Here is an 18,533-nt window from a genome sequence, read left to right on the forward strand (position 1 = left end):
TGGCCGCTTTTACGTCGTCTCGGTCTTGGTCATCGTCCTGTTTGCCGTTGCTCCCGGCAGCTGCTGCGTAAGCCGGGTGCGTTCGTCGTGGAATAATGCTTTGCTGGTACGAATTGTCGGCGTAATCGTTGGTTGCCGGTCGTGTGTGTGCTTGACTATCTGCGAAACAAAAAACAGTAATACGATTATCGCACACAGCAGCGTGGTGTCTTATCGGCTGAAAAAAGTAAATACGTAATTCGAAAATCGATTCAAATTACGAAAAACCGCCAACATTTTTAAAAATTCACGAGAGTTGTCTAATATTGTGGAAGTCTATACGAAATTTTCGAAATGAGTGATTTTTTTTCTCATTCATAAATTGTGAATTTTCAGGCAAAATTGAAAATTTTCCAGAAATTTTGCGCCCTCGCTTCGCTTGGGCAACAAGATGTTCTCTTCTGTTTTTCAGATTTAATTTTCAATGATCAAAAGTCGAAAAAAGAACACAAAAAACGAGAAAAGGTGTAAATTTGTGATTTTGAATTTCAGTTCCTCTACCTATACCAACTCCAAAAAATCAATTTTTGTGACCGATATTTGTTTCTATGTTGATATTTTTTCGGGGGGGGGGGGAAGAGGACGAATCAAATTTATACTATTTTAAATGATTATGTACGAAAAAATTACTCGTGCTAAAAAAGTACGCAATTTTAGTTTTTTTTTTTTGTAATTTGATAGACACTACGACCGTTCATTTTGTGTGCTGATCGCTCCTTTTTCACTGAAACTTTGAATAGTCGAGATTTTTCCTCGACAAAAATTTCTGTTCCTCGAAAACTTTGATCCGAGGTGCAATTTGAACGTTATTTTTGTGCTTCAGTGACCTCGAATCAGTCGGAAAACTTCATTTAAAAACAGCAATTTTAATAAACAAATTTTTTGGCTCAATTTTCAGTCTCGAAAAGAGTTGATTATAATCGAAGGTAGCGCTGTGGTGGAAATCTTTAGCCGAAATTCCCTCTCGATTCTCGATCGAAAATGTTCCTCTGAAGAAAAATGCAACAATATTAGCTAACGATACTAAAGATGAGAAGATGTGTAAGAATACAGTAGAAAGAATTTTTCGTCGTCTTACGATAGTGTATTATTTTTCTACGAGTCTGTCTATCTGCAATGGTTATTTTTCGCTCCTCTCAGTTACTACGAATTTGATGATTTTTACACAGATGGAAATTTCGGGTGGCGTGATGCTAGCACGTCGCAGATCGTTGATTATAGTTAACTAGCTACCAGCTAGTAGGTACTTTATTTATTACTTATGCAACATCTACTACTTTACCTTGTTCTACGTCTACTTCCAGTAAACGATAGGTGAAATTTTTGTCCGGATTTGATGGTTTTCCATCCGCGTAGGTGGCACTTTCCATTACGAACGCTATTGTGTAAGCCATCGGCAACTAAATGTCAAACAGAAGTCAAAAATACGACTCGCGTTACAAAGTTTCTTGAATAGCATTTTGTAAAATGACAGAAAACGAAAAACTTGGGTGGGCAGTATTACGTCACATTTTTAATGTATAGTGGACAGCGAGCAATTTGATTTTTTATACGTTTTTATGGACAAATGTTTTCGCTGGAAGAAAAATTATGTGTTTAGCTAGACCTACGTCAATTTTTTTGAATGTCAATCGAACTCTGGGTCTCTGCCTTGAAGAAAAAATTATTGTAGCCCTTCCTGCGAGTGCTTGAAAGTCAAAATACGTGACCCTGAAAATTAGACTTGAAAAATGTGATGTGGTTTTGGGAATTTATCGTGAAATTCACTTTTTTCAGAAAAGTTGCATTATTATTGGCTCTTTAATTGAATTGAAAAATTCGTGAAAAACAATGAAAAACAATGAAAAAAAATGAAAGAATAGATTGCATTTTTTTAAAATGAGAGAACAAACGAGTGAATTGTGGTTTAAAATGATCAATTTTTCTATACTTGCAGATACTTTTATTCCTGTTTACTTATATCGTATGAGAACACATCTTTAATTTTGTCCCTAAAAGCACTACTTTCAATTTCTTTAGAACTATCAGTATGTAATTATGTATTATGTATTATCAATAACAGTACGATTATTGCTCTCGTAAGCAAGTCAATTTTCGATGATTCTGTGAGCTGTAATTCTGTAGCCATTTCCATTCGACTCGAGATACCCGTTGTTTACGTCAGTCGTGGCTCGGTTGACTTTGAGTAGCGAAAAATGCCCCAAGTAAGTGAATAAAAGTACAATAGAGATATACTCACCAGTAGTCTCATAATACGTTGGTAGGAATACGGTGGTCAATCATCGAACCGGGGCACCGGGGCATATGGCACGATAATTGAACGTGTGTGTATGCGATAATTATCCGACTGGCTGTACCAGTCAGTGGCTGTAGCGCGCACCAAAACAGATCAAAAAAAGAGAGCGAAAAAACAACAAAACGAGGGGCGAAATTGCGGAAACTGATTTTGAACCAAGGAAAACTCGAACATTAGAAGAAAGGCGATAGGTACTTCAAGTCGGCAGTCGCACTTTACACAAGTACGGCGAGTACGGCCGTTTGAAAAATCGGCAGTCGATGCTCGATACCCATTTCATTGCGAATGAATTAAGACAAGTAGATAGGTAGAGGTATTTGAAGTGACGAAAGAAAGCATAATCACCGCGCATCAATTATATAATTACCACCGATTGTTAATTCGAACATCTCGTTACGCCGGCGTAACATTTTAATTTCTCTAAGTACTTTTTTTTCATCATCATCATCATCGTCATCGAGTATTTATTTTAGGTGCTTATTCGCTCGTTGCGTCGCCGTGGTTTGTTTGCATTTTGCATTTACTGGCAGCGCGTGGCGTTGGTGACGTTCATCTTCACCGCTCATTGATTGTTTACTCTTGAGTAACACTGGATACGAGTACTTACGATAGGTATTGCTATTAGCTACTTACTACTTACGAGGGATCCCCCCTTCCTCCGCACACATGATAGTCTGCGAATGGAATGAAATTTGGATAATTGGACAGAGGACATAGAAAAGCAATCCCTCTTCAAAGTAGGTTCAGTACTTTGATTAGAGAAAAACAAATCGCACCGGTAATAACATTGGACCAAAAACAAAAACAGAAATTGATTCAAATTGAAAATTGTTAATGATAATTGGTGAATTAATCTGTTTAAGTGAACCTGATTTTGTTGAATGTGCGAAATGGTGAATGTACGAAAATTACCGAATTGTCGATCAAAATTTGTCTGAAATTTTCTCTTTAATTCTTTGATTTTCAAAATCCCCAGTTTTTTCCCGCTTGTATACCTACGTTTCGAGTATTGGATATGAAAAATAAGTTGTAAGTAATGTTGTATGTACTATGTACTTGACTACCTAGCGCTGGATCTATAATACCATTTGTACGTTTCGATTTCAACGACGAGGTATCGATGATTATGACGCTGTTGATGCACTCGCGATTGGAGTTGACCGCAAATTAAACGCAACTTTCTTTTCTCGATTGACGTATTGTAGCGGTGCACTGCGACACACTACGTTTGACTAGCAAAATGATGAGAATGGCAACGAACTTGGTAGAGAAGTTTTTTCATATTAGCTCCCTCAATCACAGCAATATAATCAGCCAGCAAATTGATTTTTGGATTTTTAACATTCCTCAGCATAAAACTTCACTGAAAGTTTAAACCGTAATCGACCACAACAAGCACTAAATCAAAATAATTTTTTACAATTCCATTCAATTTTTCATCAATTTGATTCTAGTCCAGTAACTTTAGCAAAAAAATAGGGGCTATAGTGAATCTCTAGGCGGCAAGCTGATTTTTGGTATACTGGTCCATTTTGATGTCCTGAAAACGAATCCGAGGAGTCCCCAACTTTTTTCCACGGCCTTTGGCTGATCGAGCATTTTTAGCCAACAAAGCAAGCTAGAGTACTTGAAAAAATATTGGAACTTCTACCAAAAAATGCTCGATTAGCCAAAGGCCGTGGAAAAACTGAATAAAATCACTTTTCCGATAGGAAATTTAGCGAGGAAACCGAATTTCGGGTTGTAAAGGCCAAATTCGGCGCGCATAGGCTCGCAAAAGCCGTTTGAAATTTTCAAATTTTTGAAACTAGTATCGACAATTGACACTTGGTATCAGATACCGAGTTTCATATACCTAACGATACGAGTATCAGAATCGCCAAAATTTTAAACTGTTCATTAGGCAATACGATCTCAGTAAATAAAACAACAAAAAAATGAACGCAACAAAATGACGTTTAATAATTTTATTAACAAAAATATATTCACAAAAAAAACCAAAAAACAATTATCGAGAAAAACCAACAAAAAAAACCGGTGTTATTCGTTAGAAACTTTAATTATATACAGTTTGAAAAAAAAGGAACTAAAAATTGAACAAAAAAAAAACAATACAGGGAACGGAAACCCAGTCCAAGTATTAAAAATTAAAAATTACCTTCAAACTCAGTTTGAAAAAAAAAAAAATAAATAAAAATTGAGCAAAAAAAATATAGGGAACGGAAACCCAGTCCAAGTATTAAAAACAGGGTGTCCACAGGTCTGGAAAACCTGGAAAACCTGGAAAAGTCAGGGAATTTGGTCGGTCTGGAAAAGTCAGGGAATTTCGTAATTTTCACGCAAAATCCCTGGAATTTCGAAAAAACGATCAATTGAAAATTCTGAATAAGGACCTGTGATGAAAGAAAAACACTGTTTTTCACTTCTCGAAACGCAAATTTTCAAAAGCTTTTGCCCTCGCTTCGCTCGGGCTTCTTTTCTTTTTCAAAGGCAACATGAAAATCTCTAGATTATAAAAATCAAGTTTTTATGCCAAAAAATGAACTCCTCACGAAAAAAACATCGTTCTTAAGCATCTCGAAATACATACAAATTTACAAGAGCTTTCGCCCTCGCTTGGGCCTGTTCTGTTTTATTTTTCAAAATCAACTTCCTTCAAAAAAAAAAAAAAACATAATTCAAATATTCTAAAATTTTAAAAGCCAAAAAAAAAGCTACTCCGTCCTCACTAAAAAAACCAAACATAATTCAAATATTCTGAAATTTTAAAAGCCAAAAAAAAGCTACTCGTCCTCACATAAAAAAACCTCGTTTTTATGACTCTCGAAACTCAAATTCTCAGAAGCTTCCGCCCTCGCTTCGCTCGAGCCTGTTCTCGTTTCTTTTTCAAGAGTAAACTTCCTTCAAAAAAACATCCATTCCAATATTAAAATTTAAAAAACCAAAAAATAAACACTCCTCGCATTCAAAAAAAAAAACTCGTTTTCAGGCATCTTGAAATGAAAATTTTCAAAAGATCTCGCCCTCGCTTCGCTCGGGCCAATTTGTCTCTCATTTTAAGATGAACAAATTTCACATTTTGAGGCCTTCAAAAATCAAAAAAAGAAAAGAAAAATTTTCAGAAGTTATATGAATACATAGGTATTTTATCAATTGGCCAAACTTGATGTATGTTTTATTTATTTTTAATTAGAAAAGTTAATAATCAAAGTTGAGCTGTTTTTTATATCCGAAGAAGTATCCAGTTCGAAGAGAAGCTTATGAAAAAAAATTACCCCCCCCCCCAAATTTTTTTTTTAATTAAAGTGCGGGATGAGCATAGGAAATTGAGAAAAATAGTCTGGAAAAATGGAAAAATTGGTCTGGAAAACCTGGAAAAGTCAGGGAAAATCATTTCCAGAAATGAGTGGACACCCTGAAAAATTCAAAATTACCTGCAAACTCAGTTTGAAAAAAAATAGGAACTAAGAATCTCGTATGTTTTCTTTTCGATGAACCTCCCGACTCGGTACTCGTTGTCTTACGTTTGCTACATTGAGGCTTCGAAGCTGTTGTGTTTTCCGCCAAAAGTTGAATATCAAAATGCATTGGTGCATCCTTGTTCGCTTTTTTTTGCATATGGGTGTCCAGGGAACGTCGAGTGGGGGCGATAAAATTACATCTTTTTTTTGGACAGGCATAATGCATCACTGTAAACATGTAAAAAATTAGTTAAATTAGCACGTACAAGTATAACAAAATCTACATAAATAAGTTATGTGCATACCTAATCCGTATTCGTCGTTGTAGAAGAAAATTTGTGTCTTCGAATTAAATTTATTATTTTTCACCGGATGAAATTTAAAATTCAATATTTCGGGTTTGGGCGCCTTCTCATTCACATTCCATAACGCGTAGCCCTTTTTGGGGAACGTTACATTGAATGTTTTACCTCCAACTCTGAAAAATGATAAAAATGTTCCAGTTTAAGATACTCAGTTTAATAAAGTGATACGAGTATCACACAATGAAACCGAGTTTCAAAAATTTTAATACTCGAATTTTTAAATACTAAGATGAAACTTACGTCAATTCCATCGCCCGTGTCGGATGTTCGTTTGCAAATGTTTTATATGCGAAAAATAGTATCTAGAATAATTCTCCTTATGTACTTCCTCATAATTTTCATTTTTCATCAATTTTCTCTTCATTATTTTTTTCATGTTATAATGACTTGAAATTTATTCAACTTGAAAATTTAATTAGTACATACTCGTATTTAATTATTAAATATTATTTTAAATTGCTCTTCTTTTCTTGTTGGATTCTCCGATCCTATTTTTTGATTTATTCTAAGACGTTCATTATGCTGCATTAATTTTTTAGAATTAGATAATCGTTTCTTTCATTCAATCTTTGACTTGTTCGGCGAACTTTTGAATTTCCCGGATTAAAAGTCTTTCTCTTTTATTAATCAATTTACGTCTTTCTTGATGAATTTTCAAATTTTTCACTTTTGAGAGACGTTTTTTTTGGGAAAATTTCAGTCTTTCTCGATGAGTCAATAATTGTTTGCATAACAAAAACGTTGTTTTTGGGACAATTCTAGTCTTTCTTGATGAATTAATACATTTCCCGGTTTAGAAAGACGTTGTTTTTGAGACAGCTTCAGTCTTTCATGATGAATTTCCAAATTTTCAGGATTCAAAAGACGTTTATTTTGACTCAAGCAATTTCAACCTTTCAAGAATAATGTTTCGATTTTCTGGTTTCGAACGTCATTTCTTTGTATACGTACACGATGAATTAGCAAACTTTGTATGTTTGCTAACCGCTTCACATCATGAAAACTCAAATATTCCATACCTTGCTCTTATGGTAGCAGAGTTTAATATTTTAACATAATGAAATATGTAAAACGGTAATGGAGCATTTTTATACATGGTGTCCGGGAAATGCTGGTTCAAACTTCAAATTTGGATGCAACCGGGTACGACTAAGGAAAAAGGTCATGTGAAGGTGTGGCCTTTCTTCAAAATTGAAGGGGAAAAGTACGTTTTTAAAATCCAAGAGTCAAAAATCCAATTTTGAACATGAGGGAGGGGAAGTCGGTAGTACTTGAAAAAATTGACGACATTATCTATTATTTTTTGCCTAACTTGCAAATTGAAGGGGTCACAAATGAATTCTAATTTCAAAAAATCGTGATGAAAAAAAACAGAATGACAACTACCTTAAAAAATGAACAAATTCTGTTATGATCATTTTTTTTTCTTACTCTATAAAATTTGAAACGTTTTTGAAGCTTAACAATTTTTAATTTGCTGAAAATTTCTTTAAATTTACAATTTTTGGGCTTCAAAAAGTTTTCAAATTTTAGAGTAAGAAAATGCTGATCATGACAAAAGTTGTTTGTTTTTTGACGTAGTATTCATTTCCGCATTTATTTTTTTCGTCGCGGTTTTTCGAAAATAAATATCATTTGTAGCGCCTTCAATTTCCAAGTTTGGCAAAAAGTCGTAATAGGCAATTTTGTTCATTTTTCAAAGTACTACCCACCCCTATGGTCAAAATTGGATTTTGGCTCTTGGATTTTGAAAACGTATTTTACCACTTCAATTTTCAAGATTGGCAACTTGCTTACCTTACGTTTTTTTCTGCTCGTACCCGGTTGTACCCTAATCTGAAGCTGCCAGTTTTATCATTGCATTCCCCTATTTTTATAAAGGTATAAATTATTCCGTTTAGAAATAAAAATCGAATCGTCGTCATCCTCGCAAGGAGTCACTTAGATACCCTATGTTTATTGTTTATGAAACGTAACTCCGTAGATGTAACTATTTTGAGTGTTCAACTAAATTGAAGCATCACTTACAGTATTATAAGGAGGTTTGGCATGTTATGACAAATATTTATTTGGGAAGTACAATGATACATATACGAGTAGATCATGATCAGTCATCGTTGATGTTATGTATTTTCTAGTAATAGGTTCGAGAAACCTGGAATGTAAACATGTAATTAAAATATATGTACAGCTGAAACTGCTGGTATCAAATACGTTCTTGCGCCAACGTCATTGCGCGCGCGTTGTCGGTAGTAACAGATATAACGTTGTCGGGATTAATTTCGAATTCTATGCACAGATCACGTATAAAGTTGGAGACTGCTTCAGCCGTTTGCACAGGCTGTTCCCTGCAGGCTAACAGGCCGTTTTGTATTTTGCCGTTCTTGACGTAATGGACCGTCGCACTTCGAGAAACCTGGAATGTAAACATGTAATTAAAATATATATGTACAGCTGAAACTGCTGGTATCAATACCAAAATTTTTTTCTTACGGCAATCCAGTATTGAACTTTATTAGAAAAGTAACTCAGGGAATTGGGATGAAACAGGAAAGACAATTAGGAACCTGCCTAACCACACAGTATACAATTTACATTTGAAGACACATATTTTGTAACAAGTACATTTATATTTTGAAACCCACGTTTTGATTGCGGGCACTCAGTTGATTCATGACCATACTCATGACAATTGTAACAGCAGCGACCAGGGTTGGTACAATTTTCGGCATTATGGAAGTAATCTCCGCACTTTGTACACTGTACTTCTTTCTATGGTTTTCAACTTTTTGAATTGCTCAGTAGTATACGAGTATTTATGCACAGTTGTGGTGGGTTTTTGGGAATTTGAAGATGGCGTAGAGTGGGTTGGATTCTGTTTCACACGTTATGTATCTAGTGTTTCATTGATTCATTTTTTCGTTTATTTGGGGGTTGAAATTCACTCGCTTGTGGTCCAGTTGGAGGAAATTTTCCTTCACAGTTTGAAAATCGAGCATTTCGGTTTTCGATGCTATATTATTATAAAGCGAAAAATAGATGGTCTTCGGGTCGTGAATGCCAATGATTTTTAATAAAAGTAGAGATGTTCTAAAATCTTGCGAAAAAACGGTGCCCATGATGATGAAACTCGATAAATAAGGTAATTAGGTATAATGTATAGTAAAGGTCCCTAATCCCGTAGGTAGGTAAGTAGTACCTAGGCGTCCGAAAGTTCTTATCTTTCCTACTCTCATGACTTAGGACCTCCATCGATTGAAAGTGCAAATCTGTAATATGGTTAGACTAGTTGCTCAATGCTCATACTCGTAATTGGGCGTAATTCAGCACCTATATTACGTTGGCTATGTTGTCTTTGGGTTGTCTGACCAAGAATTTTTGAAGAAAAAATTGCTGGTAAGGTTGGCTTGAGTGTTTGTTATTTTTACTAAGAATTTTGAAAGATAATCAGCAATGGATGATTTTCTATTGGAAAGTCATTCATTGGATTGTTTGTGTAGAGTGAGAAAAAGAGAAAAGAAAAGGGAAAAAAATAAATGAAAAATTTAAAAAAAGTTTAAAAAAAAAAAATGAAAAAAGGTAAAAAGAAAGTTTATCAGAGTTCGATCGATTTACTTGCATACTTAAATGTTTAAAATCAATCATTTAATGGTAAACAAAATTTGAAAAAGTTGAAGAAAATGAGAAAATTTTTTTATTTGAAAAATCTCAATTTTTCACTAAAAGTTTGGAAAATTTGAGAAAAGAAGAAAGTTAAAAAAGAATTGAAGAAAAATGAAATATTTTTCTATTAGAAAAATTCTAATTTTTTCAAGAAATTTTGAAAATTTGAAGAAAAGAAAAGAAAAAAAGGTTGAAGAAAATGGAATATTTTTCTATTGGAAAAATTTTCATATTTTGCTCAGTTTCGAAAATGTTTCGCAAATGCAGCTTATGTCTTCGTCGTTTTTACGAGTCTGTAGTAGTTGAGAGGCCTGGATTAGCGGCTCTAATTCGTTCAAAATAGGCGTTGCCTGAAAATAATTGTACGTAGGTATTACATCCGTTTGTAAAATACATATTTCGAAATTATGATAATAGGTATGAGCTACCTATGTAATATTTGCAATATTATAAATTATACTTACAACGGTGTCATTACTCGTAAAATACTCCGAATCTTTCATCGCTTGTTTCAGTCGGTCCAAATTATACGTTATTTGTAATCCCTTCGCGGAATTACAATTATCCTTATTTTCAAAAAAAAAATTTGGAAAATGATTTTTATGGTAGAAGTCTTGTTTTCGTTTTTACCCTATGTCAATTCACACGCGAAATAAGGACACACGATAAATTCGAATACTTGATTATAATTGTTGAAAATAATTATAACAAGTCACACTTAAGTCTAAAATATATAAAAAAAACTCTACACGTATAACCAAGAGACAGAATTTTATTTTCTTGTCGATGATGTTAAGGATTCGACAAGTTATGTCGTACCCTATCGCCATCCCTAGAATCATGGTTACTGAGCGAGTAGGTAGCTTGGTCGCCACAATTGAGGGTCGCTTTTTCGTGGCCGGATAACGAATAAAAAACTCCCATAATCCGGGCTTTCCTTATATCGCTGATAACATATGAAACTTAGAATAATGCAGGAAATTGGTCCATGGATAACTTCGAGGTAATTACTTAATTATTTGGTTCGTGAGCGTGATATTGCTCTGAACCGAAATCAGAATTGAGGTTGCTATCACAGTTTCATCTTATCGAATTAAAAAAATTAAACAAAAATTAACACCCGAATATTGAAACATAAGCATAAAAATTAAATTCAATAAACAATGAACAAGAATACCTTATTAATACAGGAACAAAAATGAAAATTTTGAAAAAATAAAACAGAAGAAAATGACCAAAACAGTCTCCACCAAGGCAATTTTTAAAAAATTGGAAAACTTTGAAGTCCAAGCACACGTGGTGCCTCTGAAAGTACTCTTACTGCAGACGTGCTGAGCTTGTAATTATGTGTCTGGTCGTCGTACCAAGTCAATAATGCGTGCAATACGGTATCGTATTTACCTGCATAACTTGTTGAAGACGAAGAGTGCAGACGCAGACTATGTGCGTTAACCCGAGTGTAAAAACGAAAGCGTTCAACTAATCGATGATGCGTAAAAAGATGAATGACATTGGACTAGAATGAAGCTACTGCTGCTGCCACCGATCTGTTATTTCCTCTTAAATGCCTATATTTTTATATCGGAAGTGAACTGTTTTGTGAAGAAAAATTCGCCCAAGTCCGAGGTCGAATATCTTCTTTTGGCCGCCAATTATTACCGCTCTCGGTAGACGGTCGTCGAACACCGCCTACGAGCGAAGTACTAATTAGTACCTATTATTATTATTGGTATAAATTAGCGCGATGATATCGATATCGCGATAGATGCTCTGGTAATCATTTTCGCGACACGACGTCTGGTTATTTTGTTTTTCGCACTCGTGCTTTTTCATATTATAATACTCGAATACATTGTGTTTTACGCCATTTGTAATTGTTTCTTTTAGGCGTCGCCATTGGCATTGGCATTAACGCCATGGTGAGTAACCCAGTAGTGATGGTGTGGGTCTGGGTGCGATTGACCGATGTAAAGTGGATGCTGGAGCTGGGAATATTACACATTTGCATAGCTTGCTACGAGATCAGCTTGGTATTTCACCCTCACTGCTCGTGCTTTTTCATCGTACTGCAGCTATTTTATTTATTCCACGCTCTCGTCGTTGCTTTAACTTTGGTTTCGAGTATGGTAGATTGAGGTGAAGTTTTCACGTTAACAGGCTAAAAGTTTTTGCACTGCTTGACTCGGCGAATGCTTGATTGCAGATTATACGAATAGATTTGTGCCTCGACCATGCTATTGAATTTGTACATCAATTTATGTTTGGTTCAGTTGAAACGAGTTGCTACCGTATCGTTATTATGTGTTGCCTTACAAACCGTCGCAACTGTATTCGCACTGTCCGTATCCCAAGCAGAGCATAGTAGTAGTAGTGGCAGTAGTAAAGACAACACCACTAGCAGTAAATCTGTCGCAGAGCAGCCTCTGCATGGTAGTAGTAATTCTTCATCTTCTGTATCATCTACGTCGTCGTCTTCGTCATCTTCATCGTCACGTAAGTGATACTTATAGATCTACCTATGGATATTTTACACCTGCGAGTATTTACTCGATGCCCACCTCTGTCACATGGTGTCTTACAGTGTTGCTAATCCTGCTTTCAGTATTTCTTATCAAAATTTCCTGTTTTTCTTTTTTTTTTTTTTTAAATCATGACTTTTGAATTTTCAATTCATTATCTCCTTTTGTGAAATTTTGAAAAAATGTCATTTTTCACCACCTTACTGATGAAAAAAATTCTGTAGAAGTAGTCTTTAGCTGGGAAAAATGAAAAATTTCCGCCCTTGCAAGAGCACGAATGCATCTTTTTAAAACCAAAAATCGCAAAAAATTTGCCAAAGATGGCGCAAAAAATTGCTAAATTCTTTCAAAACCATCCTAAAACACGAAATTTGAGTGTTGAAACTTCTTGCATTGAAAATGATTGTTTTTGACGCAAACCTATGGAATGAAAAATGATTAGATTTACGCACCTTTGTCAGAAATATTACAATTTTTGAATTCGTCGTAGTTGGGATTGCTGCATATTCTTGCTTAGGGGTGATGATGAAAACTGGGACGTCCAACAACAACCTCAGGGCGTTTGCAAAGGCTTTCTCATTTTTAAAGACTTGCAAATACATACCTCACAAATTGTGAACTTTCAAAAGCTTTTTTTTTTTAAAAATTTACCCCTACACTTCACTCAGCAAAAAAATGTTCTCTTCTCTTCTCTTCTTGAATTTTGTATGCTGAGGTGCACAAAATACTCGACTGTTCTTAATTAATTTATGAACCTGAAAATAAACATTATTCTTACCTGATTTATCACATTGGAATCCGAAAATATGTAATCTTACCGAATTCATCGGATTGGAATCCGAAAATATGTAAATGCTTCTTAGTTAGTCGAAAACACAAAAATTTCACCTTATCATAAGTATAACTCGCTCGCGTAATTGCCCATTGGGGGGGGGGGGATATTTTGTGATTTCGAAATTGTATTTTTTTGGGAGTAAATATTGATTGATTAATTGATTAATTGAATTTTTAAAGGTTAAAAGCTGGAAATTGCAACAAAAAAAAACGAAAGACGATGCGAATTTTTGGATTGAACATGCTAAAATTTCAATTTTTTCATATTTCTTAAGAATAAAGACACTTCCATTTATACATTTTTTCAAATATCTGATGAGAGCTATTAAAAGTGGGTAATTTCAAAGCTGCCTAAGGAAAAGTGTTGACTTCATCAGAAACCCTGTTTTTTTTTCATTTATAAAATTGTTGAATTGGAGGGGGGGGGGTGCTGAAAAAAGGTTGCACGTTCATACTTTCGAAAACATCTTGAAATGTCCAAAGTTGACCGCCAGTGCTGCCAACAAAAAAAAGTAAAAATCCGTATTTGTTCTCAGAAAGATACGAAAAAAATCCGTTTGCCAGGAAAATAATTAAAGCATCTGAATAAATTTAAACTAGATGATATTTCAAGTTCACCAAAAACTTTGGCACCCCCTAGCAGCCTTTTGAAAAGGGCTTGAGATCTGCGATCTGCGCCATTGATCATGCCTTCAGAAGGTATTTTCTCAGGAAAAATGTCAAAAACATCACTGACCCCCCTCCCCCCCTTCAACTTCTTGGTCGATTTGACGTCGTATGACCCTTTACCTATTTGATGTATAATTTTGGTAGAGAAATAATATTGACTTATACTCGCTTATGGCACTCCCGAAATCGTGCACGATGTCGAATAAACCGTTGAATGTGAAGCGATCTTGATCGTAAAACGATTGTTACAGGAGGCGGATCTTCGAAGCCGCCGAAAAAGCTCCCTTCCAAGAGTGGCAGCAGCAGTCGGGGTCGCAGTCGTAGCGGAAGCCCCGGGGGTGGTAAAATAGCTAGATACAGCAGTTTTGACAGCGACTTGGACTCGCTGTTGCCCATCGGATATCGATACAAGTACGCGTCCGATTACGACAGTTACTATTCGTCGTCGTACAGCTTCATCGACCTCGACACGGACATAGGTCTGGACTCGATCGATCTTCACGAACCGATATGGTTTCCGTTGCATTACGACGTCGACCTGGATCTAGACTTGGATTTGGACGATATCGATTTAGATTTAGATTTGCTCAAATTGAAGTACGGCCTGTACGGTCTGAATCACTACAGTTTGCATAATCCTCGATTCAACGATTATCGATTCCGTAGTCGATATCGTTCGCATAGCAGACCGTATTTTAGAGCGCAACACCGATACTTGCCTCAGTACTGGAAACACGATCTCGATTTTTGGGGACTGGATAATTACGGATTGGGTTTCGGCTATGATAAATATTTGTACCTGAATTCGTTGTCGACGCCTACTAGCTATTCTCACATTAGTACATTTTAGTAGGTAGAGGTACCTATACCTACTACCTACCTACAGTCTACGAGTGCAGTACGTTCGAGTTTTCATTTGCCAATTATCGAAGCTGTGCAATTGAACGCTGCGTCAAGTTCCAAACTGACGTACCTTATTGCGATGCTCAATATTTTCACTGTTGAAATGTCTGTACTTTCATCGATTAATATACTGTACGGCATATCTCCGATGTCATTCAAAATTTCTTGGTGAAAATGAGGTCCCCTTATGTTTTTAATAATCTCGAAGCATTTCGATCTTTTCCGCGTGATTTCTTTTTGAAGATTGCATTCGTTATTCTTATTCATAATACTTACTACTCAAGTAGTCAACAACACGTACTGGCATGTGCTCGGCAATAAAAAGTGACAATTGAGCTTCGATCTACCTACCCGAATACCTACATTCTACAGTCTTTCTTCACCCTGGACTTGAAAGTACCTATGTACATATATAACTATCTGTATATTTGAATGTTTCATTTTTCCGGGTGTCATGTCGGCTTTTCCGTTCATCTTGGTTGAAAGTTGAAACCAATGACGACACCTTGAAGCTTTCTTAAAGACTCGTGTATGGTGTTTTTTTCGCGACAAAATGAGATGAAAAAACTGGAATTGCTTAGAAACTATTCAGACAGCAGGCACCCGGATTTACTTTTTAATTTGAAGAAGTGTTTTTGTACTCAATCTCAATAGATATGTATTTTTTAAAAGTTAAATCAAAAAATATACTTCGAGTATTTACTCCTAACCAGAATTACATCGTTGATGGTGTTGTTTCTCATTTAACCCCTCAAAGAACTAAAAATATAATTTAAATTCAAAAACAACCAAGAACCACTCCACAGGTACTTTTCGACTTCGGTTAAATTACCAAAGTAGCATGGATCTCCGGTTACGAGCATTACCATTATTCATGTAATGATTCACATGTTCTTCATTCAAGTTAATTGCACGCTCGAAGGTTTTATCTCGTACAATTTTTAGTAGCATTTAAATCAAGCAATCCAAGCGATTATTCTGACGAGAATTTAAATACCCAGTGTTTTAAGAGCTCTAGCCTCTATGGGGAGATTCAAGGACCATCTGTTGGCGCAGCTCCGAAAATAATTACTTACTCTAACCAGTAAGAATTTTATACTTTTCCTGTGAATTTGTAATAACATTGCATTTGGTTATCATAGCCTCATAGGTTTCACTTATTCTGACAATTTTTTTAATTTGATATCTAAGAGCATTTATTTTCTGCTTACATGCCTCCAACACCCACTTGGCCAAGTTTTCTGCCTGCGTATGAGGGTTTTGTGTATTTTCATTTTTGTATTTATTTAACAATGGATTTTTGTAAGTTTCTATGTATATCTGCTATTTTATTTGATAAATTGAGCTTATAAGTGATCTGTTTCGATCACCGGATGGAACTGAACTGCACTGGTTCTGAAACCGAACAGACGTTTTAGCTTTCTCAGTACATACAATATTGAATTACTTATGTCCTACGTGGAAAAACGACTCGACTCGGGGGTTGCGAATCCCCGAGCCGGCGATTGCTCCGTGGAAAAATCGAGTGTCTCGGAGAATTCTGTTCTCCGAAGCAAAGACCTCGTCCACGGACACGCCGTCAGCTTAGCGGCCGATGGCTCTGGCCAGCTTCTTCGCCACGTAGCGTTCGTGGAGCGAGTGCGCAGCTCGGGGATGTTTTCTCGATTTGTATTGAAGAAATTGCAAATGTGTATAGGTATGGCCTGTAGACCTGCACAACTCTTCAATTGTTGTTTGAACTCTACTTTTCCCATGTTCAAAATTCTGTACATTTTAAATGAAAAAATTGAAAATATAAAAGAAATATTGTAATAAATATTAATTAATTTATTTTTAAATTAAAAAAGTATAACTTAAATATTTTATTTAAACAATATAAAAAATAAAATAAAAATAATCTCAACTCTACTAGTGACTGGTTCAACTCTGCAAAACTTTCTGGCACATTCCTTGAATTGTCGAATTGTCAATCACACCAAAACTTACACTAAGACTTGGAGATTGAGATGGAGCAGCATCTGCATTCAATAAGCCAAATTTTGATGGTGTATTTGAAGGAAATGAAGTTTTTCTCAATTTCTCGCATTTTTTCTTGTATACACATCTAACTTTAAGCTTTTTTAGTGATGGATTACTTCTATAATAATTTATTTTTTAGTTGGTTCAATGAGGTTCTCAAGTTTGACTATAATGACGCATTATTGCATACTTAAGCCTTGATGCAAGGATTTGCTGATAGGATTTTTTTTTCTTATGGAGTCTCTGTGCTTTGTTCAAAATGTTGTATGATTCATCATAACATTCAAGTTTTTTAGCTTTTGCTGTTACTCCACATTTTCAAACTTGAATAATTTGCAAAGTTATTTTGCATTGAATTTTTTTCTTTAGACATGTTTTTAAAATCAGATTTAGCTTGCTTTCGGTGGCATTCTTTCTTTCTTTTAGTATGTATTACATATTTATACATGAAGTTCCACTTTTTCTTTTGACTCCTTGTTTACCTGTGCGTGGTATTTTTGAAATCTTTTTGTTGCTTTGCACAGGCATGACTTTTTGTTGAGTAATTTCATTGTAGCTACTACTACTGAAACTAAGCATGTAATCTTCCAATAAGCGATTTTTTACTGGTTGCCTCTTAGGTAATTTTTCTTACCAACAACGGTCTTCACGTCGAGTACTGTCAGGAGTTCATTGGGCTTCGGTTTGGTTTCTGTCCATATTGTTTTATAGTGTGCCGGAATCATTACCTTATCGAAATCTCTGCCCTGGTAGGAAAAGTCGATTGTTCTGCTGTTCCTGTAAGTACCTCTAAGAAAATGCCAGCGCAGGGTTATTCCTTCGAAGGAGGCATATATCGATCATAGAGTTGTCTAACTGTGGAGTAAACCCCAAAAGCAAAGGTAACACACGATGATTTTTACTTTGAATTACGACACAGGTGAAAAGAGAAAAAAAATATATGAACCAACGAATCGAGAAAAGAAAAAGAATATTCTACGCTTCGAATATTTGATGATCTTTTAGTGCTGAGGTGTACGCACAAGCGCTACATCACCAGCTTTTGTGAACAGGACCTTTCTATATCCATTACTATATTCGTGTATGTATGTACATTTGCCTAAAGAACAAAAAATAAAGCATAGATGGATGATAAGTGCACTTTCTGTGTGGTGGGCGCGAGATACAATGACAGCCAAAACGCCAGGGCAGAATCCGAGCATAGTTGATGTCACACGTATACATAATTACGCCGGTGAAAAGTAGTCGTGCTTAAAGAGCCCGGACTGTTTTCGTCGGAATCTTTCATACGCTAACTTTCACTCACTGTGCATATCCTTATGTACATCATAGCGTGCAGATAATCTGTTCATCACTTCTATTGGTACAATTTTCGGTTTAGCTATTGGAGAAGAAACAAATCCATTGCAAAAATCTCAAACAAAACATTTATCTGCGTGATCGAAAAATATCTACGATCATGGTAAATGGTTGTGCTTACGTATGAATTTTTCCGCATACATGTTGCGATCAAATTTTTGAGTACCTAATATTTGACAGCAACGACATATTTATAGAAATTATTGTAAATGAAGGCACAATATTCGAAAGACAAACGAGCAAGACGTTTTTATACTGCAACAAATTCAGAAATGATAGAACTCAGAAAGCATTTTTTGATAAAAACTTTCTAATCAGTTTTGGCTATTTGCTAACTGGTTTCATGGGGAGGTACGCGTAGTTAGGGCTTTTGATTGGTCGTGGCCAATTCGGTTCAGTGACGTAT

The 18,533-nt window shown here is 35.5% G+C and overlaps 2 protein-coding genes across 3 annotated transcripts in view; both read left to right on the top strand.

The window, feature by feature from the left end:
- Positions 1–18,533, top strand: part of LOC135833172 (serine/threonine-protein kinase ATR-like) — a 110,708-nt gene that overhangs the window by 70,026 nt on the left and 22,149 nt on the right. The window lies entirely within an intron of this gene.
- LOC135833171 (uncharacterized protein DDB_G0271670-like) lies at positions 155–17,593 on the top strand. Its single transcript, XM_065346834.1, has 2 exons — positions 155–12,317; positions 14,098–17,593. The coding sequence occupies exons 1-2, from the start codon at positions 12,056–12,058 to the stop codon at positions 14,694–14,696; spliced, it is 861 nt and encodes a 286-aa protein (XP_065202906.1). The 5' UTR covers positions 155–12,055; the 3' UTR covers positions 14,697–17,593.

The sequence above is a fragment of the Planococcus citri genome, chromosome 1 (assembly GCF_950023065.1).
Source record: "Planococcus citri chromosome 1, ihPlaCitr1.1, whole genome shotgun sequence".
In the NCBI taxonomy this organism is placed as follows: Eukaryota; Metazoa; Arthropoda; class Insecta; order Hemiptera; family Pseudococcidae; genus Planococcus; species Planococcus citri.

What these genes read in the sequence shown, in the direction of transcription:
- LOC135833171 (XM_065346834.1), top strand. Translation starts at nt 12,056, where the DNA reads ATGCTATTGAATTTGTACATCAATTTATGTTTGGTTCAGTTGAAACGA. An exon ending in TTCGTCATCTTCATCGTCAC is followed by an intron (nt 12,318 to 14,097) that starts GTAAGTGATACT and finishes CGATTGTTACAG; the next exon opens with GAGGCGGATCTTCGAAGCCG.